General features: G+C 42.2%; 1 protein-coding gene across 1 annotated transcript in view; it reads left to right on the plus strand.

Moving 5' to 3' along the window:
- luzp2 (leucine zipper protein 2) overlaps window positions 1–2,419 on the plus strand; it is a 190,525-nt gene extending 188,106 nt beyond the window's left edge. The window contains exon 12 of the mRNA XM_030076543.1: window positions 1,837–2,419. Coding sequence (XP_029932403.1) covers window positions 1,837–1,944 — 108 coding nt within the window. The 3' untranslated portion in view covers window positions 1,945–2,419. The remainder of the gene's footprint in view (window positions 1–1,836) is intronic.
- The last annotated feature ends 11,529 nt before the right edge of the window (window positions 2,420–13,948 follow it).

The raw sequence follows: 13,948 nt of genomic DNA on the forward strand, positions 1-13,948 counted from the left end.
CTCACCTGTAAGTGCAAACCCGTGTTAAATGAACCCAAAGCTAAAGAAAGTGCAGATTTCAGTTTCCCAGACCTTCAGTGTTTGTTCTCAGAGACCTCATCAAAGTGCTCTATCAGAGAAAAGTCTGTTTTCCACCAGAGAATATTCAGATTAGTTGTAATTATGCCCGTTTTTACAAATTAAAACATCTATTATCACTGTCCGTTGAAAACCATGTACCTCCGAGTTTGGTTGTTTTCATGTTTTAACTTAATTTGAGGATTTACCTGCTCCCCCGTGGGTTTATGAAGGTTTCTCAAAACTAACCAGACAAACAGGAGAAGCTAAAAAACAAGACGGTTTTTGTCGTTGTTTCTGAAAAGTTGATGTTCATGAGATCCGTGGTTTTCACTGGACAGCACTGCAATGTTAACTCGATTTGAGTATGAGAGGAGTTTTGAATTTTCAGTCAAAATGTTGTTCTTCTTAAGGTTAGAAAGCGTGCATCGCACAATTCTTGTTGAGTAAATTCTGCCCATTGAGGGAGTTAAAATGAAACGGGTGGATATATTTTTCTGTATTACGTGCGTTAGAATTAGAACGTGCGTTTTTGCAGGACTTGGAGAAAACGTGAAAGCGTCGTTGCTCTGCGGGATCCGCGTTTGTTTTGTTTCCGTGTTGCCAAAGTGCTGCTGCTCATGAAATGTGAACAGGAGGCCGCTGCCAATTCCTCCAAAACTCCACACTGGCATTACAACTTTTGGATGTCCTGAAGGGGATTTTTGCCAGGGATAAATCAGATGAACAAAAAACAAACAAAAAAAAACAACCTCTCAAACCCACCTTACAGTGGGCAGCAATTCATGTGGGCACGAAGCCACAGGAGTATTCGTTAATGGAGGGATCACATTCGCCTGCAGATGGACGTTGGAGTTACTTAGTTATGACAGGGAATAACTCAATAAATCATGAAGTCAAATAATGTACAGCAGCGAGGTTTCACACTGGTTGCACTAAAGCTGCAATTACGTGATTGCCAAATTAGTTTCTGAGGTCAGATTTAAGATTTCTGTGACAGAGTCGAGCCCTCTCCACACCTCGCCGCCGCTCCGCCGCTCCACTGAAAGCGATAGGATAAACGTGGAGATGCCTGCTGTTTTCTTTTTTTTTTCTTTTCTTTCTTTTTCTTTTTCTCCCTTTGCTTTGCTTTAAACCAGGTGATAGAACTGTAACCCGCTGCCAGGCACAGAGATGTGGAGCTCAATAATTTGCAAGCAGCCAACAAGCCAGCCAGCCAGCCTTAAGGCATTCGCCAATGTGACATTGGTAAACACGAAACAGATGCTTTGCTTCACGTTTGAGAATTGGGTTTTCGAGTGTCTGTTGTGGCGGTGCTTAAACAAGTCACTGCCAGAAATAACTGAAATTATTCAAAATACCTCCTTCCCTCCCTCCCTCCCAAAAAAAAAAAAAAAAATACCTTCCATTTATTTTCTTAAGCAGTGTTGAAGATGATGAAGGAATGTTTGACAAATGATGTTTTCACGGTAGTTTCTCCAGCAGATGGGTGTTGGATTGCCGTGTGTTTGATGGTGCAGCCGAACTGGAAATAGGCCACTGTTGCTCTTTTAATAACACGACCATATGTGCTGTATCAGAGACTGGCGGCTTGTCGTGCCCGGTGCTAATGGCAATCAATGGCCAATAATCAACAGCATCCCAAAGCAGAGAGAGAAAAGTCGTTCCACCTCGTCGGCGTCCCAGTGACGTTTTAGTGCAGACCACCAGATGTCTACTGTGGAATAATAAAGTGTCAGTCTTCCTCATTACCAATCCCTTGTCTTCTGAACTCCACAGCAAAGGAGCCAAGCGCAGATTGGGAAATTCACCACAAAGCCCTCAGACGACAGCGAGGAAGCGGAGGGAGGCGGCGGCAAAAAGACAAAGCCGCACAAATTCAACTGAGCGCGCGGCGTATCAGCCCGAATGCAGAGGCCCCTGCATCGCCCGGAGGATCCTTCTAAGAGCACACACTTTGCGCACTCACACAAAACACACATGTGCGCCACACACACACACACACACATGCACACTGACACCCACACACACACTCACACACACGCTCTCACATGAACACACATTGTTTGCAAGACGCTGAGACGCTGGAATTGTCAACAGAATCTCTCGACGAGAAATTTCTCAAAACTCTCATTTGAAAAAAAAACCTCCATAGTAAAACGGCATGCATTCTAGAGTTCTTTTAAAGGTAGCAATGGCACTGGTAACTTGTTTCATGATTGTTCATTTGTTGTTTAATTAATTGAGTTCTTTTTTTTTTTTTCTGAGTGAGGACACTGCTTTCTAAATGTGTGATCTTTCTAGAGAAATCCCTTTGCACTGGTGAGGTCTGACACTGTATCCTGTGATAAGTACACCAATTGACGAAATAAAAAAAAAAAACGGACAAAAAAAAAAAAAAACACTATTAATACCTAACTTAGAATATTGTTTGACACTCATTGTAGCAAGGTTAATTTACTCTTCCACATTTTGAAATATAGAGGCTCAAGTTGGCTGGCCAACTGTTCAACATTTAATATTTCAGCGCTCTTCCTGCCTTTAACACTCCAGAGGCAGAGAGCCAAAGACTCACAATGGGTCGTCTCCCTGAGAATGTGCCATGCACTGAGTAGTTACTCCTAGCTACATTTATCTGTGTTCTTTGACCTTTCTGTGTCCTTTCAATAAACTGTAATTTTCAGTAAATGTGTGAAGAATAAACGGTGATTTGTGGGAAAGAAATGAGTGAGTATGTTTATAATCAGAAGAGAAATGGTATATTTTGCGCATAATGTTTTTTTGTTTTTTTGGTGAAATTAGATAAAGGACTCTTATTTTTTGGTCACCCACAGCAACACTGAAGCAAAGCAAACTGGAAAAGTGAGAAACGAGGGGGGGGGGGGATGTGTGAGTGCGTCTGCTGATTTGGCAGGTTGAAAGCCCTTCAAGCTTTTATGCTGCACAGCATCCAGGACTGGGTTCCATGTGCCGCACTTTGACAGTTTCTCTGCAGTTGCTGGCAGAGAGTTTTTCTTACAGCGTCTTTTATTACCCGGTTAGTTTAGCCGAGACGTTGCATCACTGCTGCAGGTGAGTTTTAACGCAAATATATTCTACGTTATGATCTGAGAACGTCAAACGACTCATTCAGGTATTCCCCGTAACGTCCAGCGTCTCCATCACCCCAACGGCATGAAAACATGACAACGTGATCGCTCTCACTCCTGCATGGGTTCATAAAGTCCCACAACCACTGGGTTTATGAAGGTTTCTCAAAACTAATTAGACAAACAGAAAAATGCACCAAGCTTTAAAACACGTCTTTGTTTCTGAAAAGCTGGCGTTCTTCAGATACGTGGTTTTCACTGGACAGCACTGCCGTGTTAACCGGATTTGATCATGTAAGGAATATTGAATTTTCAGTTCAGGTGATGGCATTTGCATTAAGTTGATATACACCATGCACTACTGACTGTATGTATGTTATTATGCTTTATTGTTATTTGTGTGCGCATCTTATTTACCCATTGGCGTCCATAGTAAAGTAAGAAAATAGAAAATATAGAGAGCATAATGAGTACGTAAAGTGGATTCTGTTTGAGTAAATTATTATCATTGAGGGAACTGAAATGAAACCAGGGATTGGATCGACATATAAATAACGGTTTAAAATGTATGTTTTTCCTGTACTTTAGAGAAAATGTGTATTAGTTCTACGGGCAGAGGAGCACACGACGAGATGATTTAGCGAGCGAGTATGAAATAAGAGCTGAAATGCACCAAATTCACTTCATCAAAGCAATTTTTTCAATCATCCGACTCTTCCGTGCAGATGCCGCCTCGGAGAAGCCGTTCCTAACGATCACGCCGACCTGAACGCGTGTCGTGTCAGATCAGCACCTTTTAAGAAGCTCCATCCAAATCTTAAAAGACAACACTCTGTGATTTGTGTGTGTGTGTGTTTTTTTTTGAAGTCCATAACTGATCCTGAAGAGCTCGTCTGGTTCCTCTTTGGGCTTTTTCAGGGCGACCTAATTGCCTCAAGGTGGTTTTTCAGGCACTTGCGTCCCCTTCATGTGACATTCGCCGCGGTCACAGCGATCCAAGAGGCGTCCGTGCTGCAAAAAAAAAAAACGTCAGATGACAGGTGCACAGCTCTATTTTAGCCCGGCAATCCATCTTCTTTGCGAGTTTGAGTGCCTCTTCCAGGTCCATTCCGCGTCCCGCTGAGAAGCCAACAATAGGGCCTGTCGCCAGGATTTAGAGACCCGTGGCGCGTTCTGCAGATGCTGCCATTACGGCCGAGGAGTGACTGCAGAAGAGAGATGAAAGATGGTCAAAGCCCTGCTATGAAGTACACAGGCTGGGATTTGATCAAAGCGACAGTGTGGGCTTTTTTTTTTTTTTTTTTTTTTCTCATATGCCATTTTCATTTCACTGCCTCTCCATTCACATGCGGCTTCTGGAAAACAGACACAGAAATATTTCTGTGAGGACAATTATTCTGGCATCATCTCTCGCTTAGCTATACAAGAGAGACCTGTTTTGAAAAATTCAATTGACCAAACGGAAAATACATTCGGCTTCTGTGTGAATACCAAATAATGCCCGTTTTGTAAAGACAATGTAAATTCATTCTTCGAGTAATTTGCTTTGGTCATTACAATCCTCGGGCTGCCAATAAATCCGGAGCGGCTGACCAGCGCTTCTCTCGCGCAGGAAGAAATGGGAAATGGAGCCGTGTGGCTGCGTTTCAAGACAGTAAAAGGTCAGCTGTATTATACCAGTGAATGGCCCTCGCTTCTCTAAGCACACAAACCTAATTAAACACTCAGTCTAATTACACAGCCCGGAGCTTCCTCTTCTTTTTTAACTCCTGCTGTCGAGGTGATACCAGAACGAGGCGCACACGTGAGTGACTGCAGAATCTTTATAGAGTGCGTACGAGTGTGTCGAGATTGCCCACTTCATCTGCTCTTTTATCCCCGGCTCTTAAAGCTCGGCTTACTAATGCGCTCAGAGTAAATGACTTTAATGAGGTGAATGGGTTGTGATGGAAGAGCTCCTTTACACTCCCATCCGATTCAGGCCGGTGTTGGATGGCGCACCTGGGTCAAAGCGTATTTGCAAATAATTACGTCTAAGCTGCGGTTTTGAACCGAGGCGGAGTGCAGACGGGGAGGTTCACCGCGACGCGACAAGAGCAGGAATAACCGCTGAGCTGTCAGTCACAGATTAGCGCTGTGTCTTCAACTGACTTTTAATACTTTCATGATCGTGCACCTGATGGCAAACACCATCACCGTGGCACCGCATCAGGCCACAAGAACAGAAAACTGTTTTTAAAGGCTGGTTCACCCAAGTCTCGTTGTTTGAAGGCAGAATGAGAAGGAAAAACAAAGTACAGACTCCCTCTCCATCATGACTTGAGCCACTAGCAGTGTGTGTTGGTGTGTGTGTGTCTGCAGAGACCCTGCCCTCGGCCTTTGGGCAGCAGGTGTGTAGCTCCCAGCCAATCACAGCGCAGCACGGTGCCAGATTTATAGCACCACATCCAATAGGAAGCTACAAAAATCACGGACAAGGAAATCTAGGAAGGAGAAACACCAAGCGGACAAAGTTTGTTGCACAACGAGAGTTAATCTGGAGTTTGGCTTTCACACTGAGGAAGAGGAGGAGGATGAAGAGTGACGTGGCGTTCAGGGGCGCCGTATATGGGGGAAAAGTTAGGACAATTCCAAGGGCCCTTGCCTGACATGGGCCCCCAAAAATAGGTAAAAACTAATATAAAATTATTAAACCATCATCGAGTAAATATATATATATATATATATTTTTTTTTTTTCATGGGGCCTTTTTCCTGCGGTCATTTCATTTTTTCTCCATTTTCTTTAATACATCAAAAGCTAAGACCAGCCTCTGTCATTAATCAAAACATTTGGGTCAAGATACATTTGATTTTCTGGTATCAGATTTCAGATCATGGTCATAACAGAATTCTGGAAAAAAAAAAACAGTAACCCTGATGATTTCTAAACTTCTTTTAAGATCTGACGGACAATCCTACGTTTATGAAAAAGGTTGTGCAATCCTGCCATTCCATCTCAGAAAGAAATACGTCCACGTAGAAACCATTATTATTTATAAACCGAAAATTTGACAGGAACAAGTTGTCTTAGCTGATTCTCCTGACTTTTTTATGGCTTCTTATAGCTTCCTGACATTTAAGCAAGCTAGAGGATATATGAATATTGATGAAAATCCATTATTTAAGGGAGGACAAAAAAAATGCGCACATTTACAGGTCGGTGAAGCGTAACTCATTTATGTATGGGCCATTTTCAGCTGCAGATGGAGGTTTCTCGCACGGACGTAAATGTGCACAAAATGTGAATTTCACGACGTCTTAAAGATCAGGTTGATGAGGAAATTCAACAGAGCCGAAGGAGCTCACCTCTACCTGCAGGACTCCTGCTTTTAAAGACAAATGGAAGTGACAATTTAAGCAGAACTCATTGCTTTGTCCCTGAGCAAAAATAAAATAATGAAAATAATCGAACCCATCTGTCAACCATCCCTGCATGTGCTGACCCGGCTGTTTTTTCGATCATGTCCCAATAACCACCGGTGGAATGATGTCATTTCCATCCATCTCTACCCCTCTTGTTTTTTGGGAAATGTCAGCAGTTTTCCCTCTTTCTGCTGTTTTTACGCCCGTCTGACCAAGAGCCAAGGAGAGCGTGGTGCGTTCAGGGTCGAGCCGCACTTTATTGTCACAGTGATGATTCTCTTCTCCGTTCTGAGCTGACAAGCCCTCGACGAAGTTGTTGCACGCGGCCTTTCACTTGTCAGAAACCACTTTATCTCGCCTTGAAGTCTCAAACCAAAGCTGCCATCAGCGGCCGGGCCAAAGACGTCCAGTCTCCTCTGGTATGTTGTGTGTCCACGTTTGTGACAAACACTGTGAATGGATTCTTGCCAAAGACGAATGAATGAGATGCATCCGTCCAGTTTACAATTACCATGCGGATGAATGCTTCTAGCTTCATCTTGTCACATGTAGGGGAGAGTAGGGTAAATAGTGCCAATTTTTACTTAAAGAGCCTTTAAAGCGAGGGAATTACAGTAATGCCTTCAACTAAAATATGCACATATAGTTTAGGATGTTGTGCATCCCTGGGAACAATCACTTTGGATCTTATATAAACTGTTTGAGAAATATAGCTTTCGAAAAAAAAGTGGTTTTGTGGCACAACTTGCCCCCGGTGCGGGGTAAATTGTGCCATTAGAGAGAATACACTGGGATAAATTGTGCCATTGATAACTGAAGTAAAACAGATAATTTTAATCTCACAAATGATAATACTATATAAAAGCAAAGCAAATTCAATACAAAATTATTTATTTAACATTTATTTATTATTTTAACAAGATCACAGGCCACTTTTCTATAACAAGGCCTAGCGCCACATGAACACATACCCAGAACAAAATAAAAATTCCAAAATGAGCACCTGCAAATCATCTTCATCTGAATCTGAATAGTTTTAGTGATCAAAGGTAAGAAAATAATGTACAATAACAATAAAATACAAGAAAGTAATATATAGTATATAATCACAAGTTGTGCCACTGGCACAACTTACCCTAGGCCCTTTGGCACAAATTACCCCAAGCGCACCATTTTGAAAAAAATGCCTCCCCCAGCTGTTATGAGCTAACATCATGCTAACTGTATAGACTCATGGTGTAGCTTACTAAAGTACTAAAACCTGTGTGAACTGTTTTCAAAGTTTTCTATAATTGTTCAAACACAGCAATCAAAAAACCTTGATCATAGAAATTTTACTTTGGAGGGCAAAAAAATGTTTTTTGAACTTAAATATGCTTAACTCTCAAGCCATGTGTCTCCCTTCTTTGCAGGATGAGTGAAATGGATGCCTCTTCAAAAATATGTGGTCACATGACCAACTTCTTCTATAGTTTTCTAGATAACAGGGGTGGCACTACTTGCCCTTTGGCACAAATTACCCCACTCTCCCCTACTTTGATTTCATGCATATTTGAGGCTATGTGTTTGGTTTTAAACTAAAGAAATTATGTCTGAGTATGAAAGAAAAGTTCAGCATTTCACAGCAACAAACAAAAGACGCTGCAAAAGGAATAATCCAAGACCAAACTAGGGACTATAGGTTGGCTCCATCCCTCCATCCGGTGATTTCTGAATCATTTCTGGTTGAAACTTGGGGGAGATGATGCATTTTGACATTCTGAATAAAACCCTGATTGGCCCTCCACAGCGCCACCGCCAGGCCAGCAGGGCCCTCACCTCCACGCTCAAGATCTCAGACACCGCCGGGTCAAACTCAGAGTCACGATGCGTCTTTACACTGATGCCCAGCGTCCACAAAGTGAAACTGACTGACCCACCACAGCGCCACCAAGAGGCCAGTATGCCACCGAGAGTCACGCAGCAATATCTCAGACACCAAACATCACAGATACAAAAAGAAAAACATAAAATGAAGATGAACAGTTACACCGAACACGGGGAACATCACAGTCAGCGCTGGCTTTGTTTCTCCCCGGACAGAATCAAATTAAGCCGGCTTGATAAATCCTGACTGGTGAAACTTTGAGAGAATTAAAAACATATTCACCCGCCACACGTCTCCTGGAAGAGCCTGCAAATTAGTGGTTTTGTTCATCAGACATGCCTTAACGCCCCGTAACGACTACAACACACTCATTTATTTTATCCACCCCTCACACACCAGTATAGTCCTGGGGCCGTGTGTGTACAGTGTGTTTTATGTGTTTCATCACTTTTATGTGACTCTTGATTCGGCCCAGAATATTTAGAATAAATGCAATTGAGTTTGGTGAGCAGCTGCTGCCTTTCTTCCACTGTGGGCTGAAAGCTCATCTTTTCCAGAAGTATCTTACGACAACCTCTCCCCGCTGGATCTGATCCTCTGTCCTCGTCTCTCTCTGATTAAAAGGTTCCTCTCTCTCTCTCTCTCTAATTCTTATTCCCTTTCTTTTCCGGGCACTTCTGTCCTGCGTGATCATCCTGCGGTCACAGGAATATCGTCGCAGCATTAAGCCCCTGTCTCCTGCACATCCGTCTGTCGGTTGCTTGAAATTTTCGTTAATCTTGGACTTGAGTGTTTGTTGTTTACGGGTCTGCAGTGAAACCTCAAAACGAAATGTAAATGTGAATCTGTCTCCTCACTCGTCACGAGAAGGCAGAACCCGGGACTGAATCTTTCAGTTCAGCACGATTTCAGCACACAGAATTCAGGATATAAATACAAAATTCATCTGATTTTAACGTGAGAACAATTATTTTTGTGTCTTTTCAGGGATTATAAGACACCAAAAACACAATTAATCTACAAATCATTACAATCACGTCCAATAACTGATCGCTGCATTTAAGCAACATTTGTATTGAGATAAATATATAATGGAAATGTTCTCTTTGTTTGCATATCCCATGTTTTCTTATATTAAAAGTCATAAATGTCTTCCTGTGTCATTTAATCACATCAGATCTGGGTTTTGACGACTATTAAATCATTTTAAATGCAAATCAAAACAGCTTATATTATACTGTAATCGTAATCAATTAAACTGTGGTCAATAATCCTGAAAGACACAATTTCTTCACCATCTTCATTCGTCTTCTTCACACTCTCCTTAAATAAGTCCTCGTGTGCCGGCACAGAAAGTAATGTCCTTCTCGATGAATACATCAGATCATGAGAAGAAATAATAAAATATAATTACCATTTTCACAATGTTATAAAAAAATATTCACACAGTCTGTGTCAGATTGTGAATTACTCTGCTTTAAGGGCGCTATCCTTTCATTCGTATTAATAATAATCCATTCATTTTAGGAGAACTCGGTGTGGCTGAAGCCTCAGACAACAGATGATCCACTCGTCAGACTTTGGATATGAACTTTTATTTTTGTCCTGCACTTTCAGAAACACACTCTGAGGAACGCACAGCCCCGTGTGTCAATCAGGGTTGGAATAAAGGATCTATGTGGTTGTTTGGATTGGAGGACTTGCTGAAGGCATAACCACACAACTATGAAAACACCAATTTGTCCCTCCTCCTGACTTTACAGAGCAAAATATGTTTCTGTCTTCGGAACGAAATATTGCAGAGACGCAGAGACGAAGACTGGCGTGTATTTTAAAAATTTGTCTCCTTTGTAAATAAACATCCTGTATAGAATATAACCAGCAAACAAAGTTTATCATGTTCAGTTTGTGTTGACATTGTGCAGAATGTGTCACTTTAATTCTGTGTTTATTACCGAAGTTGTAGTTTGCAGAGGTCTGCTACTGGACTACATTATACTGAGAGGTGTTTCTGATTTTTTGTCTTCCCTATTCATATACAATGAGAGGGGACAGAATAGTGGAAACAGCTGTCAGTAAAGTGCAGTCCAGTCCAACAGCAGCACTAACTATGAGCTCAATGCCAAACACAGAAGTGAATGAACACCTCTGTTACCGTGACAACAAGACAAGCTGAGCATTATAGGCAGCAGGAGAGGAAACTTTATGGCACAACAGCTGGATTGGATTGGATTAGGTTAAATTACACATTCACTTAAACATGCTTTGGGTATGCAGCCTAATTTTTCCCCGTTGGAAAAGGCACAGTTGTAACTGGTAGGTGTGTTTGAAGTCAGTAAGACAGTAAGACACCGACCAAACCAAATGAAGTGGAGGAGCAGCCATGAGCTCCGAGAAATCACAGACTGTTCCTTTACATGTGGATTCAAATGGTCAGTGTAGTCCTCAGAACATATAAATATCATAGAACACAAAGTTTGACGGTGTTATGGGAATTCAAACGTCATGTAAATCCATTCATTCAGGCAGACTTAATGGACCTGTTTGTCCTGTCTGGTTGTGTTGATGGAGGTAATACGTCTATTACAAATTAAAAACTAATCATAAAAAAAATAACACATGATTAAAAACTAATAAAAACTGGGTTACAGAACATTAAACAAGAATATAGGGCAAATAAATAAAAATACAATGGAGAAAAACAAATCAGTGGATAGCCTGCCTGTAGTGAAGTGTTATATGACTTTTATTGACCTATTTTTCAAACTAAGAAACTGCAACATCATTAGGCCTCCAGCACACTTTAGATTTTTTTTTTTTTTTTTTTTTTTTTTTTTTTGATATTGATGCACAGTATTTGATGTTGCACTGCCTTGTGGCTCAATCCAAGGTGACCATCCATACCGAGGCCCAATTCAGACGTCAAAAGAATGATGTAGTAACTCACACAAACGGTGACGAGAGAGAGAGGACATCAGGCCGCGCCGCCATAAATCTGCAGGACCATCAGACAGCTGCTCCATCCAGCAGACACCTGATCTAAATATTTTCAAGATTTTCACTGTCACGTACGCCTAAATGACCATAATATATCTGCGCGGTTTGATGGGGCCATTGATCAAAAGCAGCGACTACACCGTTGAGCGCTGAGATTTCTGGCTTTCAAAACTCATTTCCTGGCACCGTAATCTGTTTCGGAACAAAAACTCCCCCCCATCTCTCTCTCTCTCTCTCTCTCTCTCTCTCTTTCTCACCTGCTGGCATTTCCAGCCGCTCGGGTTTGGAGGACGGCGCTGCAAGTGAAGCAACCGCTGTTTCAAGACATTTCACCCAAGCCAAGGATGCAAATGTCAAAGCAGCATTATCATTGCACTTTTTTGCATCATGATATATTACCTCCTCACCAAACATTTCCGCTCTAATTAGCGACTCTTAACTCCGGCACACTTATTTGTGCCGATTACAAGCCGCGGCGAGCCGTGCCAGGGACCTGCCGATGTCGCAGTCGCGCGGCTGCTGATAGAGGTCAATAAAAGTCATAGATCATTTAATTCCTCTTTAAAATTAGTTCTCGCCCAGGCAGCCGGTGTAAAAAGGCTGACAAGTAATTTGATCCTATGACATGCACTGAGTCAATACCCTGACAGCAGAATATTGCATTATCCAGGATGGTCCGAAGGAGAGTGAATTACATGCACATGATGTAGGTGCAAGGCCATCCGAAAACCAGTTATCGGCAAAGTTTATTCATCATTAGCGATAATTAATGAAAGTGTTTTGTGTAGGTCCTCCTCAGTAATCCTGATTGGTGCCACGACTTATTGACTGACACGTGACAACAGTTCATTACAGCAGTCGGCATGCAGGGAATCTAATATTTGCCGAGTTTCAAATTCGGTTAAAACCTGTCCAAACCGGCTTATTAGAGTGTCACTCAGGGTTTAAAGACAAATCGCACACTGCTGGCTGCGGACCAGATGTATAGAAGTGACTGGGAATGTCTGGAGATATGTTCAGCGCCAAGAGCAACGACCTCAGCAAGTGTGACAGTGGCTCTGTACCCAGTCAGGGACAAGGTCAAGCACCAACCCCGTCCACTAAAAATGACCTTCTCATACGACTAAACTGCCTTCTCAGCGTACTTTTGTTGCAGATTAAGTTGGTTGGTATTGTATCATGAGAACTTTTGTCATTGTTTAATCCAAACTCCACGCTAGGAGGATGGCGGGCAGGTGGATGGGTGAAACACCCGACTTCCACCTGACATGGCGTTTGATTTTTGTAAACATTAGGCCAAACAAAAAAATGGGTTGGGTTCCGGTTCCTTGTCATTTAAGGGCATGAATAGGTAGGGGACCTCCACGGTGCAAATCTCCAATGGCACTGTTTCACCTCTTTCACTACATCTGCAAAGGTTTTCTCTTGTAGTCGGATTATTTTCTCTGGTGGTTTGCGAGGACAAATCACACACACACACACACACACACACACACACACACCGTGCGGAAGTCCATTCTTTCCAGACAGTGCTGTCGGTGGCGCGTGATTCCATGAAGTCTATGGATATTCTCATTTATCCAGGTTTTGCCCAAAGAGAGTGATTCCATGAAGTTATTTTCCAAAGTTACACGAGAACATCACAAATAAGGCGAGTGCAACATACATCATAATAAAAGCCCTGCTTAGCTTTTGACCAATGCCAACAAGGTCACACTCGGTTGCATAGTGCCTTTATTCTATTTTTTATTTTATTTTTACACAGAGGCCAATAAAATAACCTGACTCGGGGGTTAAATGGGACACTCGGTCGGGAACCGGAACCCAGAATTTTTTTTTTTGTCTGGCCTTATGTTACGTTAAAATATCTAAGCAGTTTTTATGCCACAACCTAACCTTTCTCTAACCTTAACCAAGTAGTTTTGGTGTCTGAAGTAACAAAACAGGCTAAAATGTGGAGCGTGGATCGGGTCGCATATTTTTGTCTGAACCCGACCCGAGACAGGTGTGTAATAACCGAGCCCGACCTGAACCCGACTGGCCTTCTTTTTTGTGTCCAAACCCGACCCGAGCCCCAGATTTCACTTGTCTTCCATCACGAGGTTATATTTACCGCCTGAAATAGCCTACATGGTGCCTTCAGTGTCATCATGTAAACTCCAGCTCAGTACAGGAAGTTACCCAGAACATACAACAGGTCCATCATTTTTATTTATTTTACACTAAAATAACGAAGATGTGACCCAACCCAAACCTGGACATAATTTCTAAGTTTTTGTCTGAACCCAACCCAACCCAACCCATCGGGCTCAGGTTGGGCATCCACACTTTGCACCCGACATGATATACAAGGTTAGGTTAGGGTATCATTCAAAAATACTGATACTGGCACTGGTACTGATACCTTGACCTGGATACCGGTTCCCGAATGCTTTTTTTCACTAGCAGTGTTATCAAATCTGTGGGTGTGATGTGTGTTTTCCCTGCATGACTTTGCAACATGTTAGACAGTCAATCAGAAGCATGATTAGATC

This window comes from Myripristis murdjan, chromosome 3 (assembly GCF_902150065.1).
Source record: "Myripristis murdjan chromosome 3, fMyrMur1.1, whole genome shotgun sequence".
NCBI classification, from domain to species: Eukaryota; Metazoa; Chordata; class Actinopteri; order Holocentriformes; family Holocentridae; genus Myripristis; species Myripristis murdjan.